Genomic DNA, 14399 nt, shown 5'->3' with positions numbered 1-14399 from the left:
ATTCAAATACCATAAAGTACATACTGTCTTCTAAGGTTAGTAACTACTGAACTCAATACTTCCTACATAATACCTGAATAGTCATCTATAGTTGGACAAACTTAGTAATCCAACCATTCTAGTTCAGGGTTCTGTCTGTATTGTATACTAGGATTAGAAGTAGAACACATTAAGTAGGAAGGTAGTGTTCCTGTATGAAGGCCTTATTAATACACAAACTAGTGTATCTACTGTCTACCAGAGTTATTGTTTAGATCTGGGAGGATCCTAAGAAGGGAGCCAAGAGGACAGGGACCTGGAGCTAGTGTCTGAAACATTCTCAGATGAACTACTACTTGTTCTGAAGGGAATGTACAGCTTGCACAGTCTCATTGTCTAAGAGAGTGAGTATATACACTAACATTTCCTTATTAACCTCTCTCTTTCAACAAGGACAGACTCATGTCCTTAGCTGTGAACTCAGCTGAGACTATCCCTGCTTGATACTATAGACAAACTACTGAGTAGTAAACAGGGCTAAGTAACATTCTGAATGTTCTAAGATCTTAGAATGTAGAAGTAGTAGGTTAGATTGTACAGATTTAGACTTGGATAAAGTGTGAAGAGAAGAATCAAAAGAATCAGAAGAAATAGGAGAACTATCTACTTTCTAATAAATAATTTTGTTAATTTATTTTTTCTACTTTTTCTACTTTTTCTACTTTATTTACTTTTAATCCTATAGTGTCTATTGAATCAAAAGTGGCTATCAAAAAATCCAAGTCATAGCCCTTCAGTACTACATTTACTGTTAGGTCTCTACAAAATCCTAGAGTATATAGTCAGAGTCTAAGAGTTCTGAGGTGACTTCCAGATTTGTAGAAAAGGCTTCTTACTACAAATCCTGCTTATTACTCATTATTACTCTAATGACCTGATAGATGTACTATTGTTTCTGTAGACAGTCCTTAATTTAGTGCCCTGACTTTCTGTAAATAAAGTATGCTCCTTACTTTTAGACTTCTCTAATGTTTATTAGAACAGATTGATTACAAATTATAAGTAGATTGATCTAAGGGCTCAGAACTGTTAGAGTCAGATGTATGTGTAAGTATTCTATACAGACTTAATACATCCAAGCTGTAGCTTAGTCAAAGGAGATGGTATGTGTCTTCCACTTAGTATAGGTGACTAGTTCTAGTATTATCCTAAGAATCTTATCAACCAGTTCTGGGTGAAGAGCTTTTTCAAGTATTCTAATAAGGACATTATCAAACCTGAGTATGAATCCTGCCTTCCAGGCCAGGATATTAAACTTCTGAAAGAAGGTATTAGTAGAATGTTTACTCTGTCACAGAGATACAAGCTTGTTCTACACATTATACTTCTCATTCAGATTGATAAAGAAAGTACAGAGCTACCTTATGAATTCTAAGTATGACTTGTTGTTCTAAAGTCAGATCAGGCTTCTAATCTAATAGCCTTCAATCCAGTTCTAGGCCCAGGTGGCTGTGTTACCTTCCTTCATAAAGGAGAGGACAAATAGGATACAATTAAGATCTAAGGATAGATCAGTCAAAGTAGTAGCCATATATAGTTTGACTTAGTGTTAGAAGTCCTTAAAGTGCTACCTATTAAAGTCTAAAGGGTAGGCTATGTACACTTTCTTTCTAGAACAAGTTGCAACTTCCAGAATGACTAGAATAGGTTCTGAAGGGGCTGAGAGCACATAGTTGGTAAAGGCCTCTTAGATAGAGGTCTACACATATTAAGCTAGTTCTACTCATAACTACTGATCCAGCAGGACAGTAGGGGTGGCAGTTAGTGTAGGAGAGTTCATGTTTATACTACAAAGGAATCAGTACTAAACTAAAAGGGGTAATGAATAGAAGAAGGGTGGCAAAAGTTTAAAAGGGGTTTAGAGAGTTTAAAATTTAAAAATGTAGAAGGGTCAGGACAAAGAAAAGAGATTGACACAACAGTGAGTACTAATGCTTGAAATGTAGGAGAGTTGTAGGGTAGTAATGGGTAGTCTTAATCTGATGTCAGCAACAGTGTAGAGGGGACCTAAAGGCTTAACAAGAGGACCCAGGCTACAACTATCCTACACAACAGAAATACAGAACACAAGTACTAGAATGTAGTCAGAACTCACAGAACAGGCAGAGAGAGAGAGAGAGACAAGAGTAGAGTATATAGAGTGAGCCTAAGAGTACAGGACTACCTGGAGTAGACAAGATCAAGACTACAGGACCAGTCTGATCTTGTACACCTATATATACTAAACTACACAAGAGTACTCAGGGAGCATGAGCCACTTAAGAATGATAAGCCATGAAGAATGAAAGAAAGGAATGTCAAAGATAAAGGTACAAAGAATGAAGGGATGGACAAAGGGTAAGAGACTATAGAATGAACAAAGAATGAAGGGGTGGTCAAAGGAATGGAATGATGAAGTAAGGAAGGGTAGTAGTAAGAGTCAGTATACATATAGTCTATAGACAGTGCCCCTGAGGGACAGAAGTCCTGAGTTCTGGTACAGAAGGGTGCAGAACCCTTAGAACTGAAGGTACAAGAGTGGAGAACCATAACATCTACTGAAGAAGTACTGTAGACTGAATCAGTACCTATTACAATTTATTACAATAATCAAGGTGTAATAAAGACTGTAAAGTCTGACAAAATAATGTACAACACTCACACTAAACATCTTGATTTATGAAAAGACTTTATACAATGTTACATTCAAAACAATTACATTAATGTATACTATGTTCAATTACAGAACCAATTAGCAGACATTCTTACAAAAGCTCTCTACATCCTACAGATCAAGTATCTAAACAAACTATTAGGCATACAGTCCTAGTTCTTAATTAATGCTTGAAGGGGAGTATTAGATTGTGCTCTGGATTAGGAAATCCCCAATTGCCTTATGTAGAGTTACTACACTTGGAATGTCTCAGACTATCAGACTTTACTATGTAGTATATAAGGCAGACACTTGCTTAATGTCTTAATAAGAGAGAGTACTTGGGGCACTCCCACTATGCTAGTTAAAAAGACCTATTAATGGTCTTACAGGTACAGTCTTGGCTGCTTTCTTGCTAGATGGGAAATGTGTAGCCAGTGGTTTGTTCGACGGAACTGTCAGGGTCTGGGATGTTGAAAGCAGAAAAGCTGTTTTCAAGCCTTTCAAAGGGCATAAAAAGAGTGTAAATTCTGTTTCCTTTTCTCTGGATGGACGACGAATTGTATTGGGATCTAGCGATCACACCATGTGTGTATGGAATGCTGAGAATGGACGGATTGTTTGCGGCCCTCTCGAAGGTCACACAGACAGCATCAATTTGGTTACTTTCTCTCGTAATGATGAACACATTGCCTCAGGCTCTGCAGACATGACTATCCGAATCTGGGACATTGCAAGTGGTAAATGTAGCTCCAAGCCCCTCGGGTGGCATGGCAGTGAAGTACAATCAGTCGCCTTCTCGTCCGACGGGAAACGCGTTGTCTCTGGTTCTCTATGGACAGTTTGGATCTGGGATATAGAAAGCGGACTCGTCATTTCTGAGTTTTTCGAATGGCGCGCTGACTGGGTACAGTCTGTTTCATTTTCCCCTGATGGGACCCGTGTCGTCTCAGGCTCTTGGGATGGAACCATTCGAATCTGGGACACTGAAAGTGTACAACTCGATTCTGAGAGTTTTGAAGAGGATGGAGACGGTGTAAATTCTGTCGCTTTCACACGCGATGGCAGCCGCGCTGTCTCTGGCTCAAATGATAAAACAGTTCGAATCTGGGATACTGAAAGCGGGAACGTTGTTTCAGGACCTTTCAAAGGGAATTCAGGCTATGTCTTGTCTACCGACTTCGCGTCAGACGGAAGACTTTTTGTTGCGTCTGACTCCTTTGACCATGCAATCCGAATATGGGACGCTGGAAGTGGTGAGGTAGTTTCCGGACCTTTCGAAGGACACGAAGGAGCAATCCAGTCCGTCTCGTTCTCTCCAGATGGGACACGCCTTGTATCCGGCTCGAACGACAAAACGCTCCGATTATGGGATGTTGAAACCGGACGAGAGATTTCCACGCCTTTGAAAGGTCACGAGGGCCGTGTTAACTCAGTTGCTTTCTCGCCTGATGGGAGATACATTGTCTCTGGATCTTCGGATAGGGCAATCATAATTTGGGATGCCACCACTGGCCCACCAGCGGCAAAGTCACCTTTCGATTTGGACCCATAAAAGGAAACAGATATTCGTACCTCTCTAACTCCGAACACGGAGGTGAAGTTTATTCGGTAGCTTTCTCGCCTGACAGCACTCATGTTGTCTCTGGATCTGCTGATAATTCCATCTTGATCTGAGACGTTGAGAGAGGAAAGGTCGAGGCTGGGCCTTTCAAAGGCCATACAGACATAGTTACCTCAGTCGCCTTCTCTCCTAACGGGGAACGTGTAGTCTCGTGTTCTGACGACGATTCAATCCGGATCTGGGATGCCACGAGCGGACAGACTGATTTTAAACGTTCTGTATGGCATGCAATAGGTGTCACGTCTGTTACTTTCTCGCCTGATGGAAGTCATGTTATCTCTGGCTTCCGGGATTGTACAATCAGATTATGGAATGTACAAGGTGAGAACCATTTCTATCCTGTGCAGCAATCAATGTCTGACACACCTTGTTGCTTGCTTTCACTGTTGATATACTTGTAGATTTTGACTTTGATTGGATGTTGGGTGGAAATGGGTGGATATATGGGCGTGAAGGAAAGCTGCTCTTGTGGATTCCGCCCGATATTTGTCCAATGCTTCAGTGCCCTCGAGTCCCCACAATCTTCAATAGCCCATTTTCGATCAGATTAGACTTCACAAACGCTGCTCTTGGAGAACGGTGGCAAGAATGCTTCGAACCAATTTAGTGTTATGATGTCTCTGTCAATGTGATTTATTATCGTTTCATTCATCCTTAAAAGTTAAAACCTTGCTTCGTTGTTGTTGTTAGTAGAAATTTACCCATTGCTACATAGTACTCTTGAAAGCCGTATCAATCCAAGGTTATACCTCCTCTTATACGTCCATTACACTGTGATTCATGGAGTATATATACACTGTATCACGTTCTTTTATTCAAAGTATTAGTGTCAAAGCATTTAACAGAAATATACCTTTTATAATAATGGTATTCGAGTTGAGTAGTTGACCGCACTTTGATGCTATTTTAGTTTCATCAGTAAGGGTATTAGGGTTCAGATAGCTGAATGATGTGGTTGCTTAACCAGGTATAATGTTCTGCACATTAATTAGAGCGGAAAGCAGTTTAAATTTCTCAAAAAACTTTTTATCGCGTAACGAATGAATATGTTTAGGGGCGGCCCACAGCATCTCAACGGAACGGCTGTTCACTTTCGGCGACTAAACGCTTCAACCTCGATCTCGACGGACAACTTCGTCCAGCGATGAGGACGACAAGCATCAACGCCGGAGCTGTGCATAGCGTATACATTATGGCGTCCTTGTCGGGGGAGAGGTGAAGGCGCAAGTGGATAAGAAAGCTATAATAAAATAGGTGACAACTCATCGATGCCACGGCCAACCTAGTCGCTTTTCTCAACTTTTCCTCCGACGACCACGACCTGTCTGTCGCCATCTCTCCTGCAAACCCTCGTGCCCTACATATCGACGATAAAAAATGAGTGACCTAACTACTGAGACGTTCAAACCCCTTCTGGCTCTCCTCGTTGAGACACCTGAATATTTCACCACGCCAGACTTGACGCTCGCGCTCGAACACCTCTTCACACCCTCATGCGTGCATCCCGTACAGATTGGTGCATTCCTCGCTGCACTACACCTATCACGTATCGAGCGCCGTCCGGAGATGCTCGCTGCTGCTGCGGCAGCATTGAGGGCACGAGCTTTGAAAGCTGATATCGAAGGGCGGGAAGAAGATTTTGTCGTCGATATCGTTGGTACTGGTGGGGACGGACATAATACATTTAATGTGAGCACGACAGCTGCGGTCGTTGCCGCTGGTGCTGGAGCGCGTGTTTGTAAGGTACGTCATCAACCCTCAACAATTTTTTTTTTCGAAGAAATTTATAGTGCATATATGCAGCACGGAAGTCGAGCATCGACGTCCAGTTCCGGGTCTGCCGACCTCCTTCAATCTCTCGGCTGTCTCTTCATACCTCCAACAGCGAGCACACCCATGCACATCCGCCGCATACCTTTCACGTTCATCCTCGCACCGCATTACCACCCCTCCCTCGCAATGATCGCACCCTACCGTAAAGCACTCCCCTTCCGAACGATGTTCAACGTCCTCGGACCATTAATCAACCCCGCATTCCCGCATGGTCTCGTCCTCGGCGTGGCAGAACCAGCACTCGGTCAACCCTTCGCAGAGAGTCTACGCGATAGCGGTGTAGAACGTGCCTTAGTCGTGTGCGGTGCAGAACATCTAGACGAGATTAGCTGTGCAGGGAATACACACGCTTGGGAGCTGAAAGATGGGAGGATCACACAGACGACGTTACACCCTGCCTTGTTTGGTCTGCGTGTACACCCGTTGGGGACTGTTGCGAGTGGGACGCCAGAGGAGAATGCAAAAACGTTTGTGACACTTCTGACGAGCGGTGATAAAATCCCGGCAGCGCTGGAATCTGTGTTGGAGTATGTACTTCTGAATGCTTCAGCTCTCCTTGTGGTAGCAGGTGTTGCGAAAGATTATAAGGACGGAGTACGGCTCGCACGGGAGGCTGTCACATCTGGCAAGGCGTGGGAGGCATTGCAGACATTTAAAGAAGAGGGTGAACGAGCGGCTGCTGAGATGAATGCTCAAGCTTCTCAAAATTAGACTTGTGTAATGTTACATATATTTGTAGAAATTTTTTGTTTACGACTTTTCAACATAGTGCTGTCTTTCTCCCTCTTATTGCTCCTAAAGAGTCGGTAATCAAAGAGAGAAGGTCGTTTAATGTGCACACCTAGTCATTCAATTTAATGAAGACGTGGGTCGTCAAAGTGAAATCGAGAAATGTGGGAGTATATGATTGTGACAGATCTGGATCTATGTGAAAGGTGTGAAATTCTGAATAAAGCAGTACTCACGAGACGTGTCCTTTCGATTACTGCCACCAACTTTGCTACTACGTTGCTGTCTGTCTTGGTCCCGGGGTGTATTCAGTCGCATTATTGACCAGATATAGCTGACAATACAATAATTGCGTGTTTCTCGGAGGTCGGAGTCTTCGGAAGCAGAATCGTACCATCGTACCATCTGTTGGCTTGAATAGCGCGCGTCGCCGACGAACGGAACAGCGACTTGATTTACATCTTCGTAGCTCGTATTTCCCCCCACATCTTTCTTGCCTAGCAAGCTGTGTCTTCTGTCTTTGGACGGAAACAGGGAGTAAAGACTTTCCTTCCTTTGAAAAGACTTGTAAGTCAACCAGAACGGAGCGCATATACGCGCATACAGTCAACTTGACTAATGCTTATCTCTCCTTCAAACCAGTCTTTCTCAGGTCAAGACTCTACAATAATGGCGACATCAACGAACGACTCAGCCAAAACCGAGACAAAACCAATGCGTCAACGCATGACGGAGTACATCCTCGACTTACAGGAACGTATCGTCACCGCTCTAGAAGGCGTCGATGCCTCCGCTCCAAAGTTCAAACGCGACTCATGGACACGCGCTCAGGGAGGGTACGGTACCTCCTGTGTCTTCGCTTCACCTCCTTCCTCGGATTCTCCGGATTCTCTATCTCCTCCACTTGATCCGGGAAAAGTTACGGTCTTGGAAAAGGGTGGAGTGAATATAAGTGTGGTTCATGGGATGCTTCCACCGAGTGCGATAAAACAAATGGTTGCGGATCACTCGAGCATACCGTTCAATCCGAACGATCCGAACCCAAAGAGTTTACCGTTCTTCGCTGCTGGGATCAGTTTGGTGATCCATCCAAGGAACCCTAGTGCTCCGACTGTACATGCAAATTATAGGTATTTCGAGTTGACAGAACCAGACGACGACAACTCCGCGAAAGAAACCGTTAAAAAGGAAGAAGAAACAAACGACACTGACGTGAAGCAACCAAAAGTCCTCGCATGGTGGTTCGGTGGAGGTGCAGACCTCACTCCTTCCTACTTCTTCGAAGCCGACACACAGCACTTCCACAAAACTCTCAAATCCGCATGCGAGCCACACGGAAGTGCTCTCCACCCTGCGTTTAAATCCTGGTGCGATGAATACTTCTTTATCACACATCGAGGCGAGTCACGTGGGATAGGAGGGATATTCTTTGATGACTTGTCGTCCGATCCACATAAACGACTTCCGGATTCCTCACCGAAAGCATCACGACCCATAACGCAAGAAGAGATCTTCGCCTTTGTGCGTTCCTGTGGAGACGCATTCATACCTTCATACATCCCCATCCTCGAACGGCGAAAGGATACACCCTGGAATCCTCATATGCGTCGATGGCAGCTCCTTCGTCGGGGCCGATACGTCGAGTTCAACCTTGTGTATGATAGAGGTACGAAGTTCGGGCTGATGACACCTGGCGCTCGAGTAGAGAGTATTCTGATGAGCTTACCGGAGACGGCGAGGTGGGAGTATATGAGTGAGATGGGGACGGAGGAAGGAACTGAGGAAGCGAAGCTACTGGAGATCTTGAGGAAGCCGAGGGATTGGGCATGAGTAGAAAGATGAAGGAGATTGAATAATAGTAGCTAATAGGAAAGTACTTTGGCTTTACGTGGATTTCGGACCTGCATCTGGTAGACATGCCTCCGCTCTATGTAACTCTGTATAACTTATCAAAAAATAAGATAGCAACTTGCAAGTCTCAAGACCTTTTTTTGTAGACGGAAATATCTAGGTTGGAACATACTCCATGAATTGTTGTGAATGAAATCATAATGTACAAAATTGCTTTTTTAATTTCATCAATGCACAACAAGTTAAATGGAATAATATAGATACTGGACATCTCTATTACTTCAATACTTGGGCATCACAAAGCATTCCTGCCATCGTTCTCCAAGTGCGGCATTCGTAAAGTCCAATCTAGTTGAGAACGCACAACCACGAACTGCGGTATTCTGAGGTCGCCAAAGCGTTGTCCGCAGATCAGGCGGAATCCACAACAGCAACTCTCCTTTATGTCCACGTATCCATCCATCTTCATCCAGTGTCCAATCAAAGACGGGATCTGTTTTGAGTGTGAAAGCAAGAGACAAGGCATCAGTCATCAACTTCTAAGTGAGGGAGAAGCTGTCCTCTGACCTTTTACATTCCACACTCTAACTATGAAATCCCGAGAGCCAGAGACGACGCGTCTTCCATCAGGTGAGAATGCAACAAAGGAGACACTATCTGCATGCCCTTTAAAAGGCGCGAAAATGGCCTGTCCACTATCAGCATCCCAGACTCGGACTGTCGTATCACCGGAACCCGAGACGACAAGTGCACCGTCAGGGGAGAAAGCAACGGAAAGAACCGACGATGCGTGTCCTTCGAAAGGTCCAGCCACGACCTGTTCACTCTCGACGTTCCAGATCAAGATGGTTTTGTCACCAGAACCAGAGACTACACGTGTGCCATCTGGGGAGAAAGCCACTGACAGAACTGCACTTTTGTGTCCTTTCAAGGGTCCGGAAATGACAGCCCCGCTTTCAACGTCCTAAACTATGGTGGTATTATCGCCAGAGCCAGAGACAACGCGTCTTCCGTCAGGCGAGATAGCAACAGAAGTTATATCCTCTGCATGCCTTTCAAGATACCCGGAACTGGCCTCCTCGCTTTCCGCATCCCAGATGCGGATCGTGCAGTCGTCAGAGCCTGAGATGACGCGGGTTCCATCCGGGAAGAATGCAACAGACCGTACCCAATCAGTGTCCCCTTCGAACGGCCCAGAAACGACCTGCCCAGTTCCAACATCCCAGACTCGAACTGTCTTGTCAGCAGAACCAGAGATGACGCGTTTCCCGTCCGGTGAGAAAGCGACGGATTTTACTGCAGCAGTATGGCCTATGAAAGGGTCTGAAATACACTCCCCACCCTCGGCGTCCCATATTCGAATTGTGGCATCTCGGGAGCCCGAGGCGACACGTATATTGTCCCAAGAGTAAGCAACTGAAAAGACAATGTCTGTGTGGCCTTCGAGAGGAGCACAAATGGACTGCCCACTCACGAAGTCCCAAATTCGAATGGTCTTATCATCGGAACCAGAAACGATGCACTTTCCGTCAGAAGAGAAAGAAACACATCTCACGGCGCCTACATGCCCTTCGAGACGCTTGACGGCTTGTCCGCTTTCAACGTGCCAGATCATGACAGTTTTGTCGTTAGATCCAGAGACGACATGCGTCCCGTCCGGGGAGAAAGCAACGGAACAAACAGTACCGGTATGCCCTTCGAAAGGTTCAGAAATCATCTGCCCGTTCTCAACGTCCCAGATTCTGATTGTCTTATCGTTAGATCCGGAGACAACGCGCGCACCGTCAGGCGAGAAACTGACAGAAAATATTTGCCCTTTATGTCCTTCAAATGGACCAGAAATGGCTTGCCCGCCTTCAGCGTCCCAAATGTGGATCGTCCCATCGCCGGAGCCAGAAGCAATACGAGTGCCGTCGGGCGAGAAAACAACGGACAAGACGGGGCCATAGTGTCCTGTAAGCTCCATCAAAAGTGGTGACCGGTGCTTCACACCTATGTCCTCTACTTGTACAGTTGGTAGATCATGTTTCAAATGATGCATCAAAAATTTCGAGTCCATCGATGCAAATAGAAGGAAAGAAACGTATATATGTGGCGTCAATTGTGAAATAGCAGGCAAGTAAACAGTAATTAGTTTACGTGCATCTCTGAGGAAGGCTAGTACGTCGGAATTGTGTGACTTTCAAAAGATAACATAAGTTTCGGCTTCGGCAATACATCTACATACTCACCGAGACCCAATTCATGACATGAAAGAGCGCCGGGTTAACAATATCGACTCTCTCCAAGAGGCTCGTCACCTCAAGCCAATACAGGAATCGTTCACCGAGGAACTCTGACAGCTCGTCCAATAACGTATTTGAGAATTGCACATTGTGTAAGTGTTGACTCCAAAAGAGACATGCATAATACATATTGCAAGTGTGGAGGAATATTTTCTTCGATGCGATCTGGAAGGCCAGGGATCTGATTGTTAGGGATATATGATGACTGTATATCACAGATGTTGAACCGGAGCATGCCCCTCATGGTATCGAAGCATCGCATGGCGATAGAGCCCTTCTGGGCTTCGAGATTAATACACCAATCATCGCTTTCACGTCCTGGAGCCAACAAGTAGTCGCGGAAGGATGTATGGCAGAAGCGGATAGGTGTTCCTGGAGTATACACGAGCACTGACTGTAGACGTGAAAGGACAAGACGTGAAGACTCTTCGTCGGAATATCCCAGAATCCCGTCCATTGTGTCATCGGATAAAGGAACTTTACAAAGAAGGAGGAGGCCGATAACTTGCGAAAAGTGAGTCCTAGATGTTTCGTCATCGAATGAGATACCCGAACTTTTCAGGACAGTACGGTACAAATTATCGAGGGCGGAGAGTGACTGTGATTGGGCTGCAAGGTCGTTTAGCCTCCGAGCAGGATAGTCGCGGTCTATTAGCTTGACCGCTGTCGATGCCCAGATGAAAAGTCCACCTGCTGCATTTCCAAGACGTTCCATCTTCAACTGCCAGTCATCCACCATCTTCAATTTGTTTTTCGCAAACACATGACACATCTCGTGATCGATATACCGAAGCACGTCAATCTTGCACGTTTCCGAATCATGCTCCAACTCGACAGCACAAACGAACTCGGACTGGGAAGATAGTACTCGGTCGATGTCCAGCTCCTTTCTACTTGTAATAAGGAATCGGAAGTTCTTGGGAAGAGTAGGAAGTCCTTCTCGGAACAGTTCGAGCAAGCGCCTTCGGCCGCTGTCTGTTCCACACTCATCCAATGCGTCGAGGACAATGACGGTGACTGGTCCCTGCAGAGCTTCTCCGACCCGATCAAGAGGGATTTTAATGAGTTTCTCGAACTGAGTCGTCCCAGAAGCTAGTGCAATATCACTATCCTGCACAATGGCCTCAATGACGTGTTCGGCAATCGAAGAATCGAATAAGGCGAGCTTGTAAGCGAGTGTGCGAATGACCGCACTGGGCTCACTCTTTCCTCGTTGGAAGAAAAGATGAGCACCAAGGCGAGATATAGCACTAAAGTGTTCCGCAATCGTCGTGCTAATTGTGCTCTTGCCAGATCCCGCAACGCCGTGCAACCAGAACACGTTCTGATTTGAACCCGATGACGCCCATTCAACAATCTCATCCATAATGTTTCTGCGCGTTCCGGGAAGGCACTGTGGTCGATCAAATGCGCTCATCCTCTCCGGTTGAAGTCGGTCCAGGACTAGATTACTGAATTCAATAGTAGTTAAAAGTGGCGCCGATAGTATTACGCACATGAGATATCGAACTTAGAAGACAATTCATTGACCTTTGAGGTCAAGGCATCGACGCTGAAAGAGATCCTCGAAGAAACGAAACCAACTTGGACAAGGATTCCAGAGTCTATCGAGGACTTGAGTGCTTGAAATGCCTTGAGAAATTTATCGATCGTCCCTTCTGCTTTTTGCATGAACACTCGTCCTGATATACAATGAGTCGACAACAGTCAAGGTATTAGAGCATAGACAGACTTAATATATTGCGACTTGTGTACTCTTGAATGAAGAGGCAACACTCTTCAGTCTGCTTCAAGAGCTGAATAACTGTCGTCTGGAGCCTGTCTGTCTTGTCGTGAAGAATGTTATTTTTTTCGACAAAGTCGAATGCGTCTATCATGGCGTGCACAAGTTCGACAACCTTTTTGTCAACCTCAAACTGATGCCTGAGTCCCTGTAGATCTTGTCAAGCCATGTCAAATCTTGGGCAATAATACATACTTTGTATAGAGCAGAAGCCAATTGCCATGCAATTTGGCATACGGGTGAATCTAACATCTTTTAGTAAGCGTTGCACCGTGATGATCAAGGACAAGCAGACACCTACTTGTGATAATTTGTCTACGACTTGAACGAACGTGTCCAGCGTCGAGACGAGGCTTCCCACTGACTTGTATAGATCGGCATGCTTTGCGAAGTGGGCAGTGGTAGCATCAGCCGCTGCAACTGTAACCGAATCGGTAGCATGTCCCGAGGTTGCGAAGCTACCACCTTGGATTGCTTGCTCTGCTGCATCGAGTCTATGTCTAGCACTTGCCATCGCATCGAGGAACTCTAAGCGAACACAAAGGATGGCTGCTTCTGTAAATGGTGAACCATGAGGTGCATTAAGGCGGAGCTCCGTTTCTAACAGTTTAATTAGTATTTCAGAATGCTGATCACGACCAGTTCACACACCCTTGATAGTGACACACTTCTTAAATAAGTCATCCAGCTCTACTTCAATTTCGCCTACATATTTGTCTTTCCACCGTGACGAATCGTGCTTGATCCGAATTGCGAATGTTGCTCCCTGGTTCACAGTTGGTCTACAAATGCACAATTCAAAAATCACTTTTGATTGTCGTATACGCTTTGCTTACCGTTTGAACAAAAAGCATTCGTTCCATTTCGGTGAGAGGTTCCCCTTACAAGTCTTGGTCCGTCTCTTACCGTTGAGGAACCTGATCTCAACGTATAGATTTGGTGGACGGGTTGCCTCCTATTTCACGTTAGAGGCACTGACCACTACAAAGTATGTCAAAATGGCACACGATTTAAGTATGAGCGAAGAGCAAACCTGTCAAGGCCAAGTCAGGAGCTATGGATGAAGAGGCCATGAAGGGAAAACGAAAGGCAGATGTTCTCTGCTTATCGACGGGGGTCTTCGGTCTTAAGTAGGCTTTGCAGCTTCTCACAGGTAGATAAAAATGGATTGTTGGCCATGGCCCATGAGCGCGCCGCATGCCTGATGTTCTGTTCTACTCGTATTGATTAAATCAAAGAGAACGTTGATTAACGCTCATCTTGACACTTACAGAAGCGACACTTAAGGTGAGGTGGGGCGTGCTGTTGGGGCAAACAATGATCCTTGGGCACTGTAGAAAGCTATGCAAGGATAATGCATGTTGCCGCTAGTGCTCCGCGCGTAGCGTATACGCTTACGCGCGTAAAATTTCCCACGTATACGCATACGCGCGTATAATTACGGGCGTAAACTGGGTCAGCAGGACCCATATACGATACGCTACTTCTGTATACGGTGTATACGGCGTATACGCTGTGCCAAATATAACAAGATACTTTACATTAAAATAGCTCATAAAAGTACACTATCATCTTTCAAAACAAATGCTTGATATTACTGAGCTAAGAAAATGTATTGTAGTG

At 45.2% G+C, this 14399-nt stretch overlaps 4 protein-coding genes across 4 annotated transcripts in view; 3 read left to right on the top strand and 1 right to left on the bottom strand.

Moving 5' to 3' along the window:
- FOMMEDRAFT_96836 (HET-R) overlaps nt 1–4226 on the top strand; it is a gene marked incomplete at both ends in the record, with an annotated part of 35143 nt that extends 30917 nt beyond the window's left edge. Inside the window, one exon of the mRNA XM_007271225.1 lies at nt 3933–4226. Within this exon, the coding sequence (XP_007271287.1) occupies nt 3933–4226 (294 nt within the window). The remainder of the gene's footprint in view (nt 1–3932) is intronic.
- Nucleotides 4227–5427: 1201 nt separating this feature from the next.
- Nucleotides 5428–6910, top strand: FOMMEDRAFT_171024 (anthranilate phosphoribosyltransferase, TrpD). Its single transcript, XM_007271245.1, has 2 exons — nt 5428–6038; nt 6099–6910. Exons 1-2 carry the CDS (start codon nt 5673–5675, stop codon nt 6837–6839), a joined length of 1107 nt encoding a protein of 368 aa, XP_007271307.1. The 5' UTR covers nt 5428–5672; the 3' UTR covers nt 6840–6910.
- Nucleotides 6911–7358: 448 nt separating this feature from the next.
- Nucleotides 7359–8848, top strand: FOMMEDRAFT_23633 (coproporphyrinogen III oxidase). Its single transcript, XM_007271147.1, has 2 exons — nt 7359–7424; nt 7500–8848. The coding sequence occupies exon 2, from the start codon at nt 7527–7529 to the stop codon at nt 8685–8687; it is 1161 nt and encodes a 386-aa protein (XP_007271209.1). The 5' UTR covers nt 7359–7424; nt 7500–7526; the 3' UTR covers nt 8688–8848.
- A 141-nt stretch (nt 8849–8989) lies between these two features.
- Nucleotides 8990–14332, bottom strand: FOMMEDRAFT_161719 (WD40 repeat-like protein; the record flags this gene model as incomplete). Its single annotated transcript, XM_007271244.1, has 13 exons — nt 8990–9201; nt 9276–9672; nt 9739–10887; nt 10940–11050; nt 11121–12436; nt 12490–12675; nt 12726–12924; nt 12972–13028; nt 13078–13376; nt 13428–13558; nt 13613–13731; nt 14048–14117; nt 14175–14332. 13 exons carry the CDS (start codon nt 14330–14332, stop codon nt 8990–8992), a joined length of 4404 nt encoding a protein of 1467 aa, XP_007271306.1.
- Between the last annotated feature and the right edge of the window lie 67 nt (nt 14333–14399).

This window comes from Fomitiporia mediterranea, assembly GCF_000271605.1.
Source record: "Fomitiporia mediterranea MF3/22 unplaced genomic scaffold FOMMEscaffold_16, whole genome shotgun sequence".
NCBI classification, from domain to species: Eukaryota; Fungi; Basidiomycota; class Agaricomycetes; order Hymenochaetales; family Hymenochaetaceae; genus Fomitiporia; species Fomitiporia mediterranea.
Note: the sequence above shows the minus strand (reverse complement) of the source record. Positions and strands in the feature narration are given on the sequence as shown.

Coding starts and splice junctions, on each gene's coding strand:
- FOMMEDRAFT_171024 (XM_007271245.1), top strand. CDS start 5,673: ATGAGTGACCTAACTACTGAGACGTTCAAACCCCTTCTGGCTCTCCTC. Junction 6,039..6,098: donor CTGGAGCGCGTGTTTGTAAG/GTACGTCATCAA, acceptor GCATATATGCAG/CACGGAAGTCGAGCATCGAC.
- FOMMEDRAFT_23633 (XM_007271147.1), top strand. CDS start 7,527: ATGGCGACATCAACGAACGACTCAGCCAAAACCGAGACAAAACCAATG.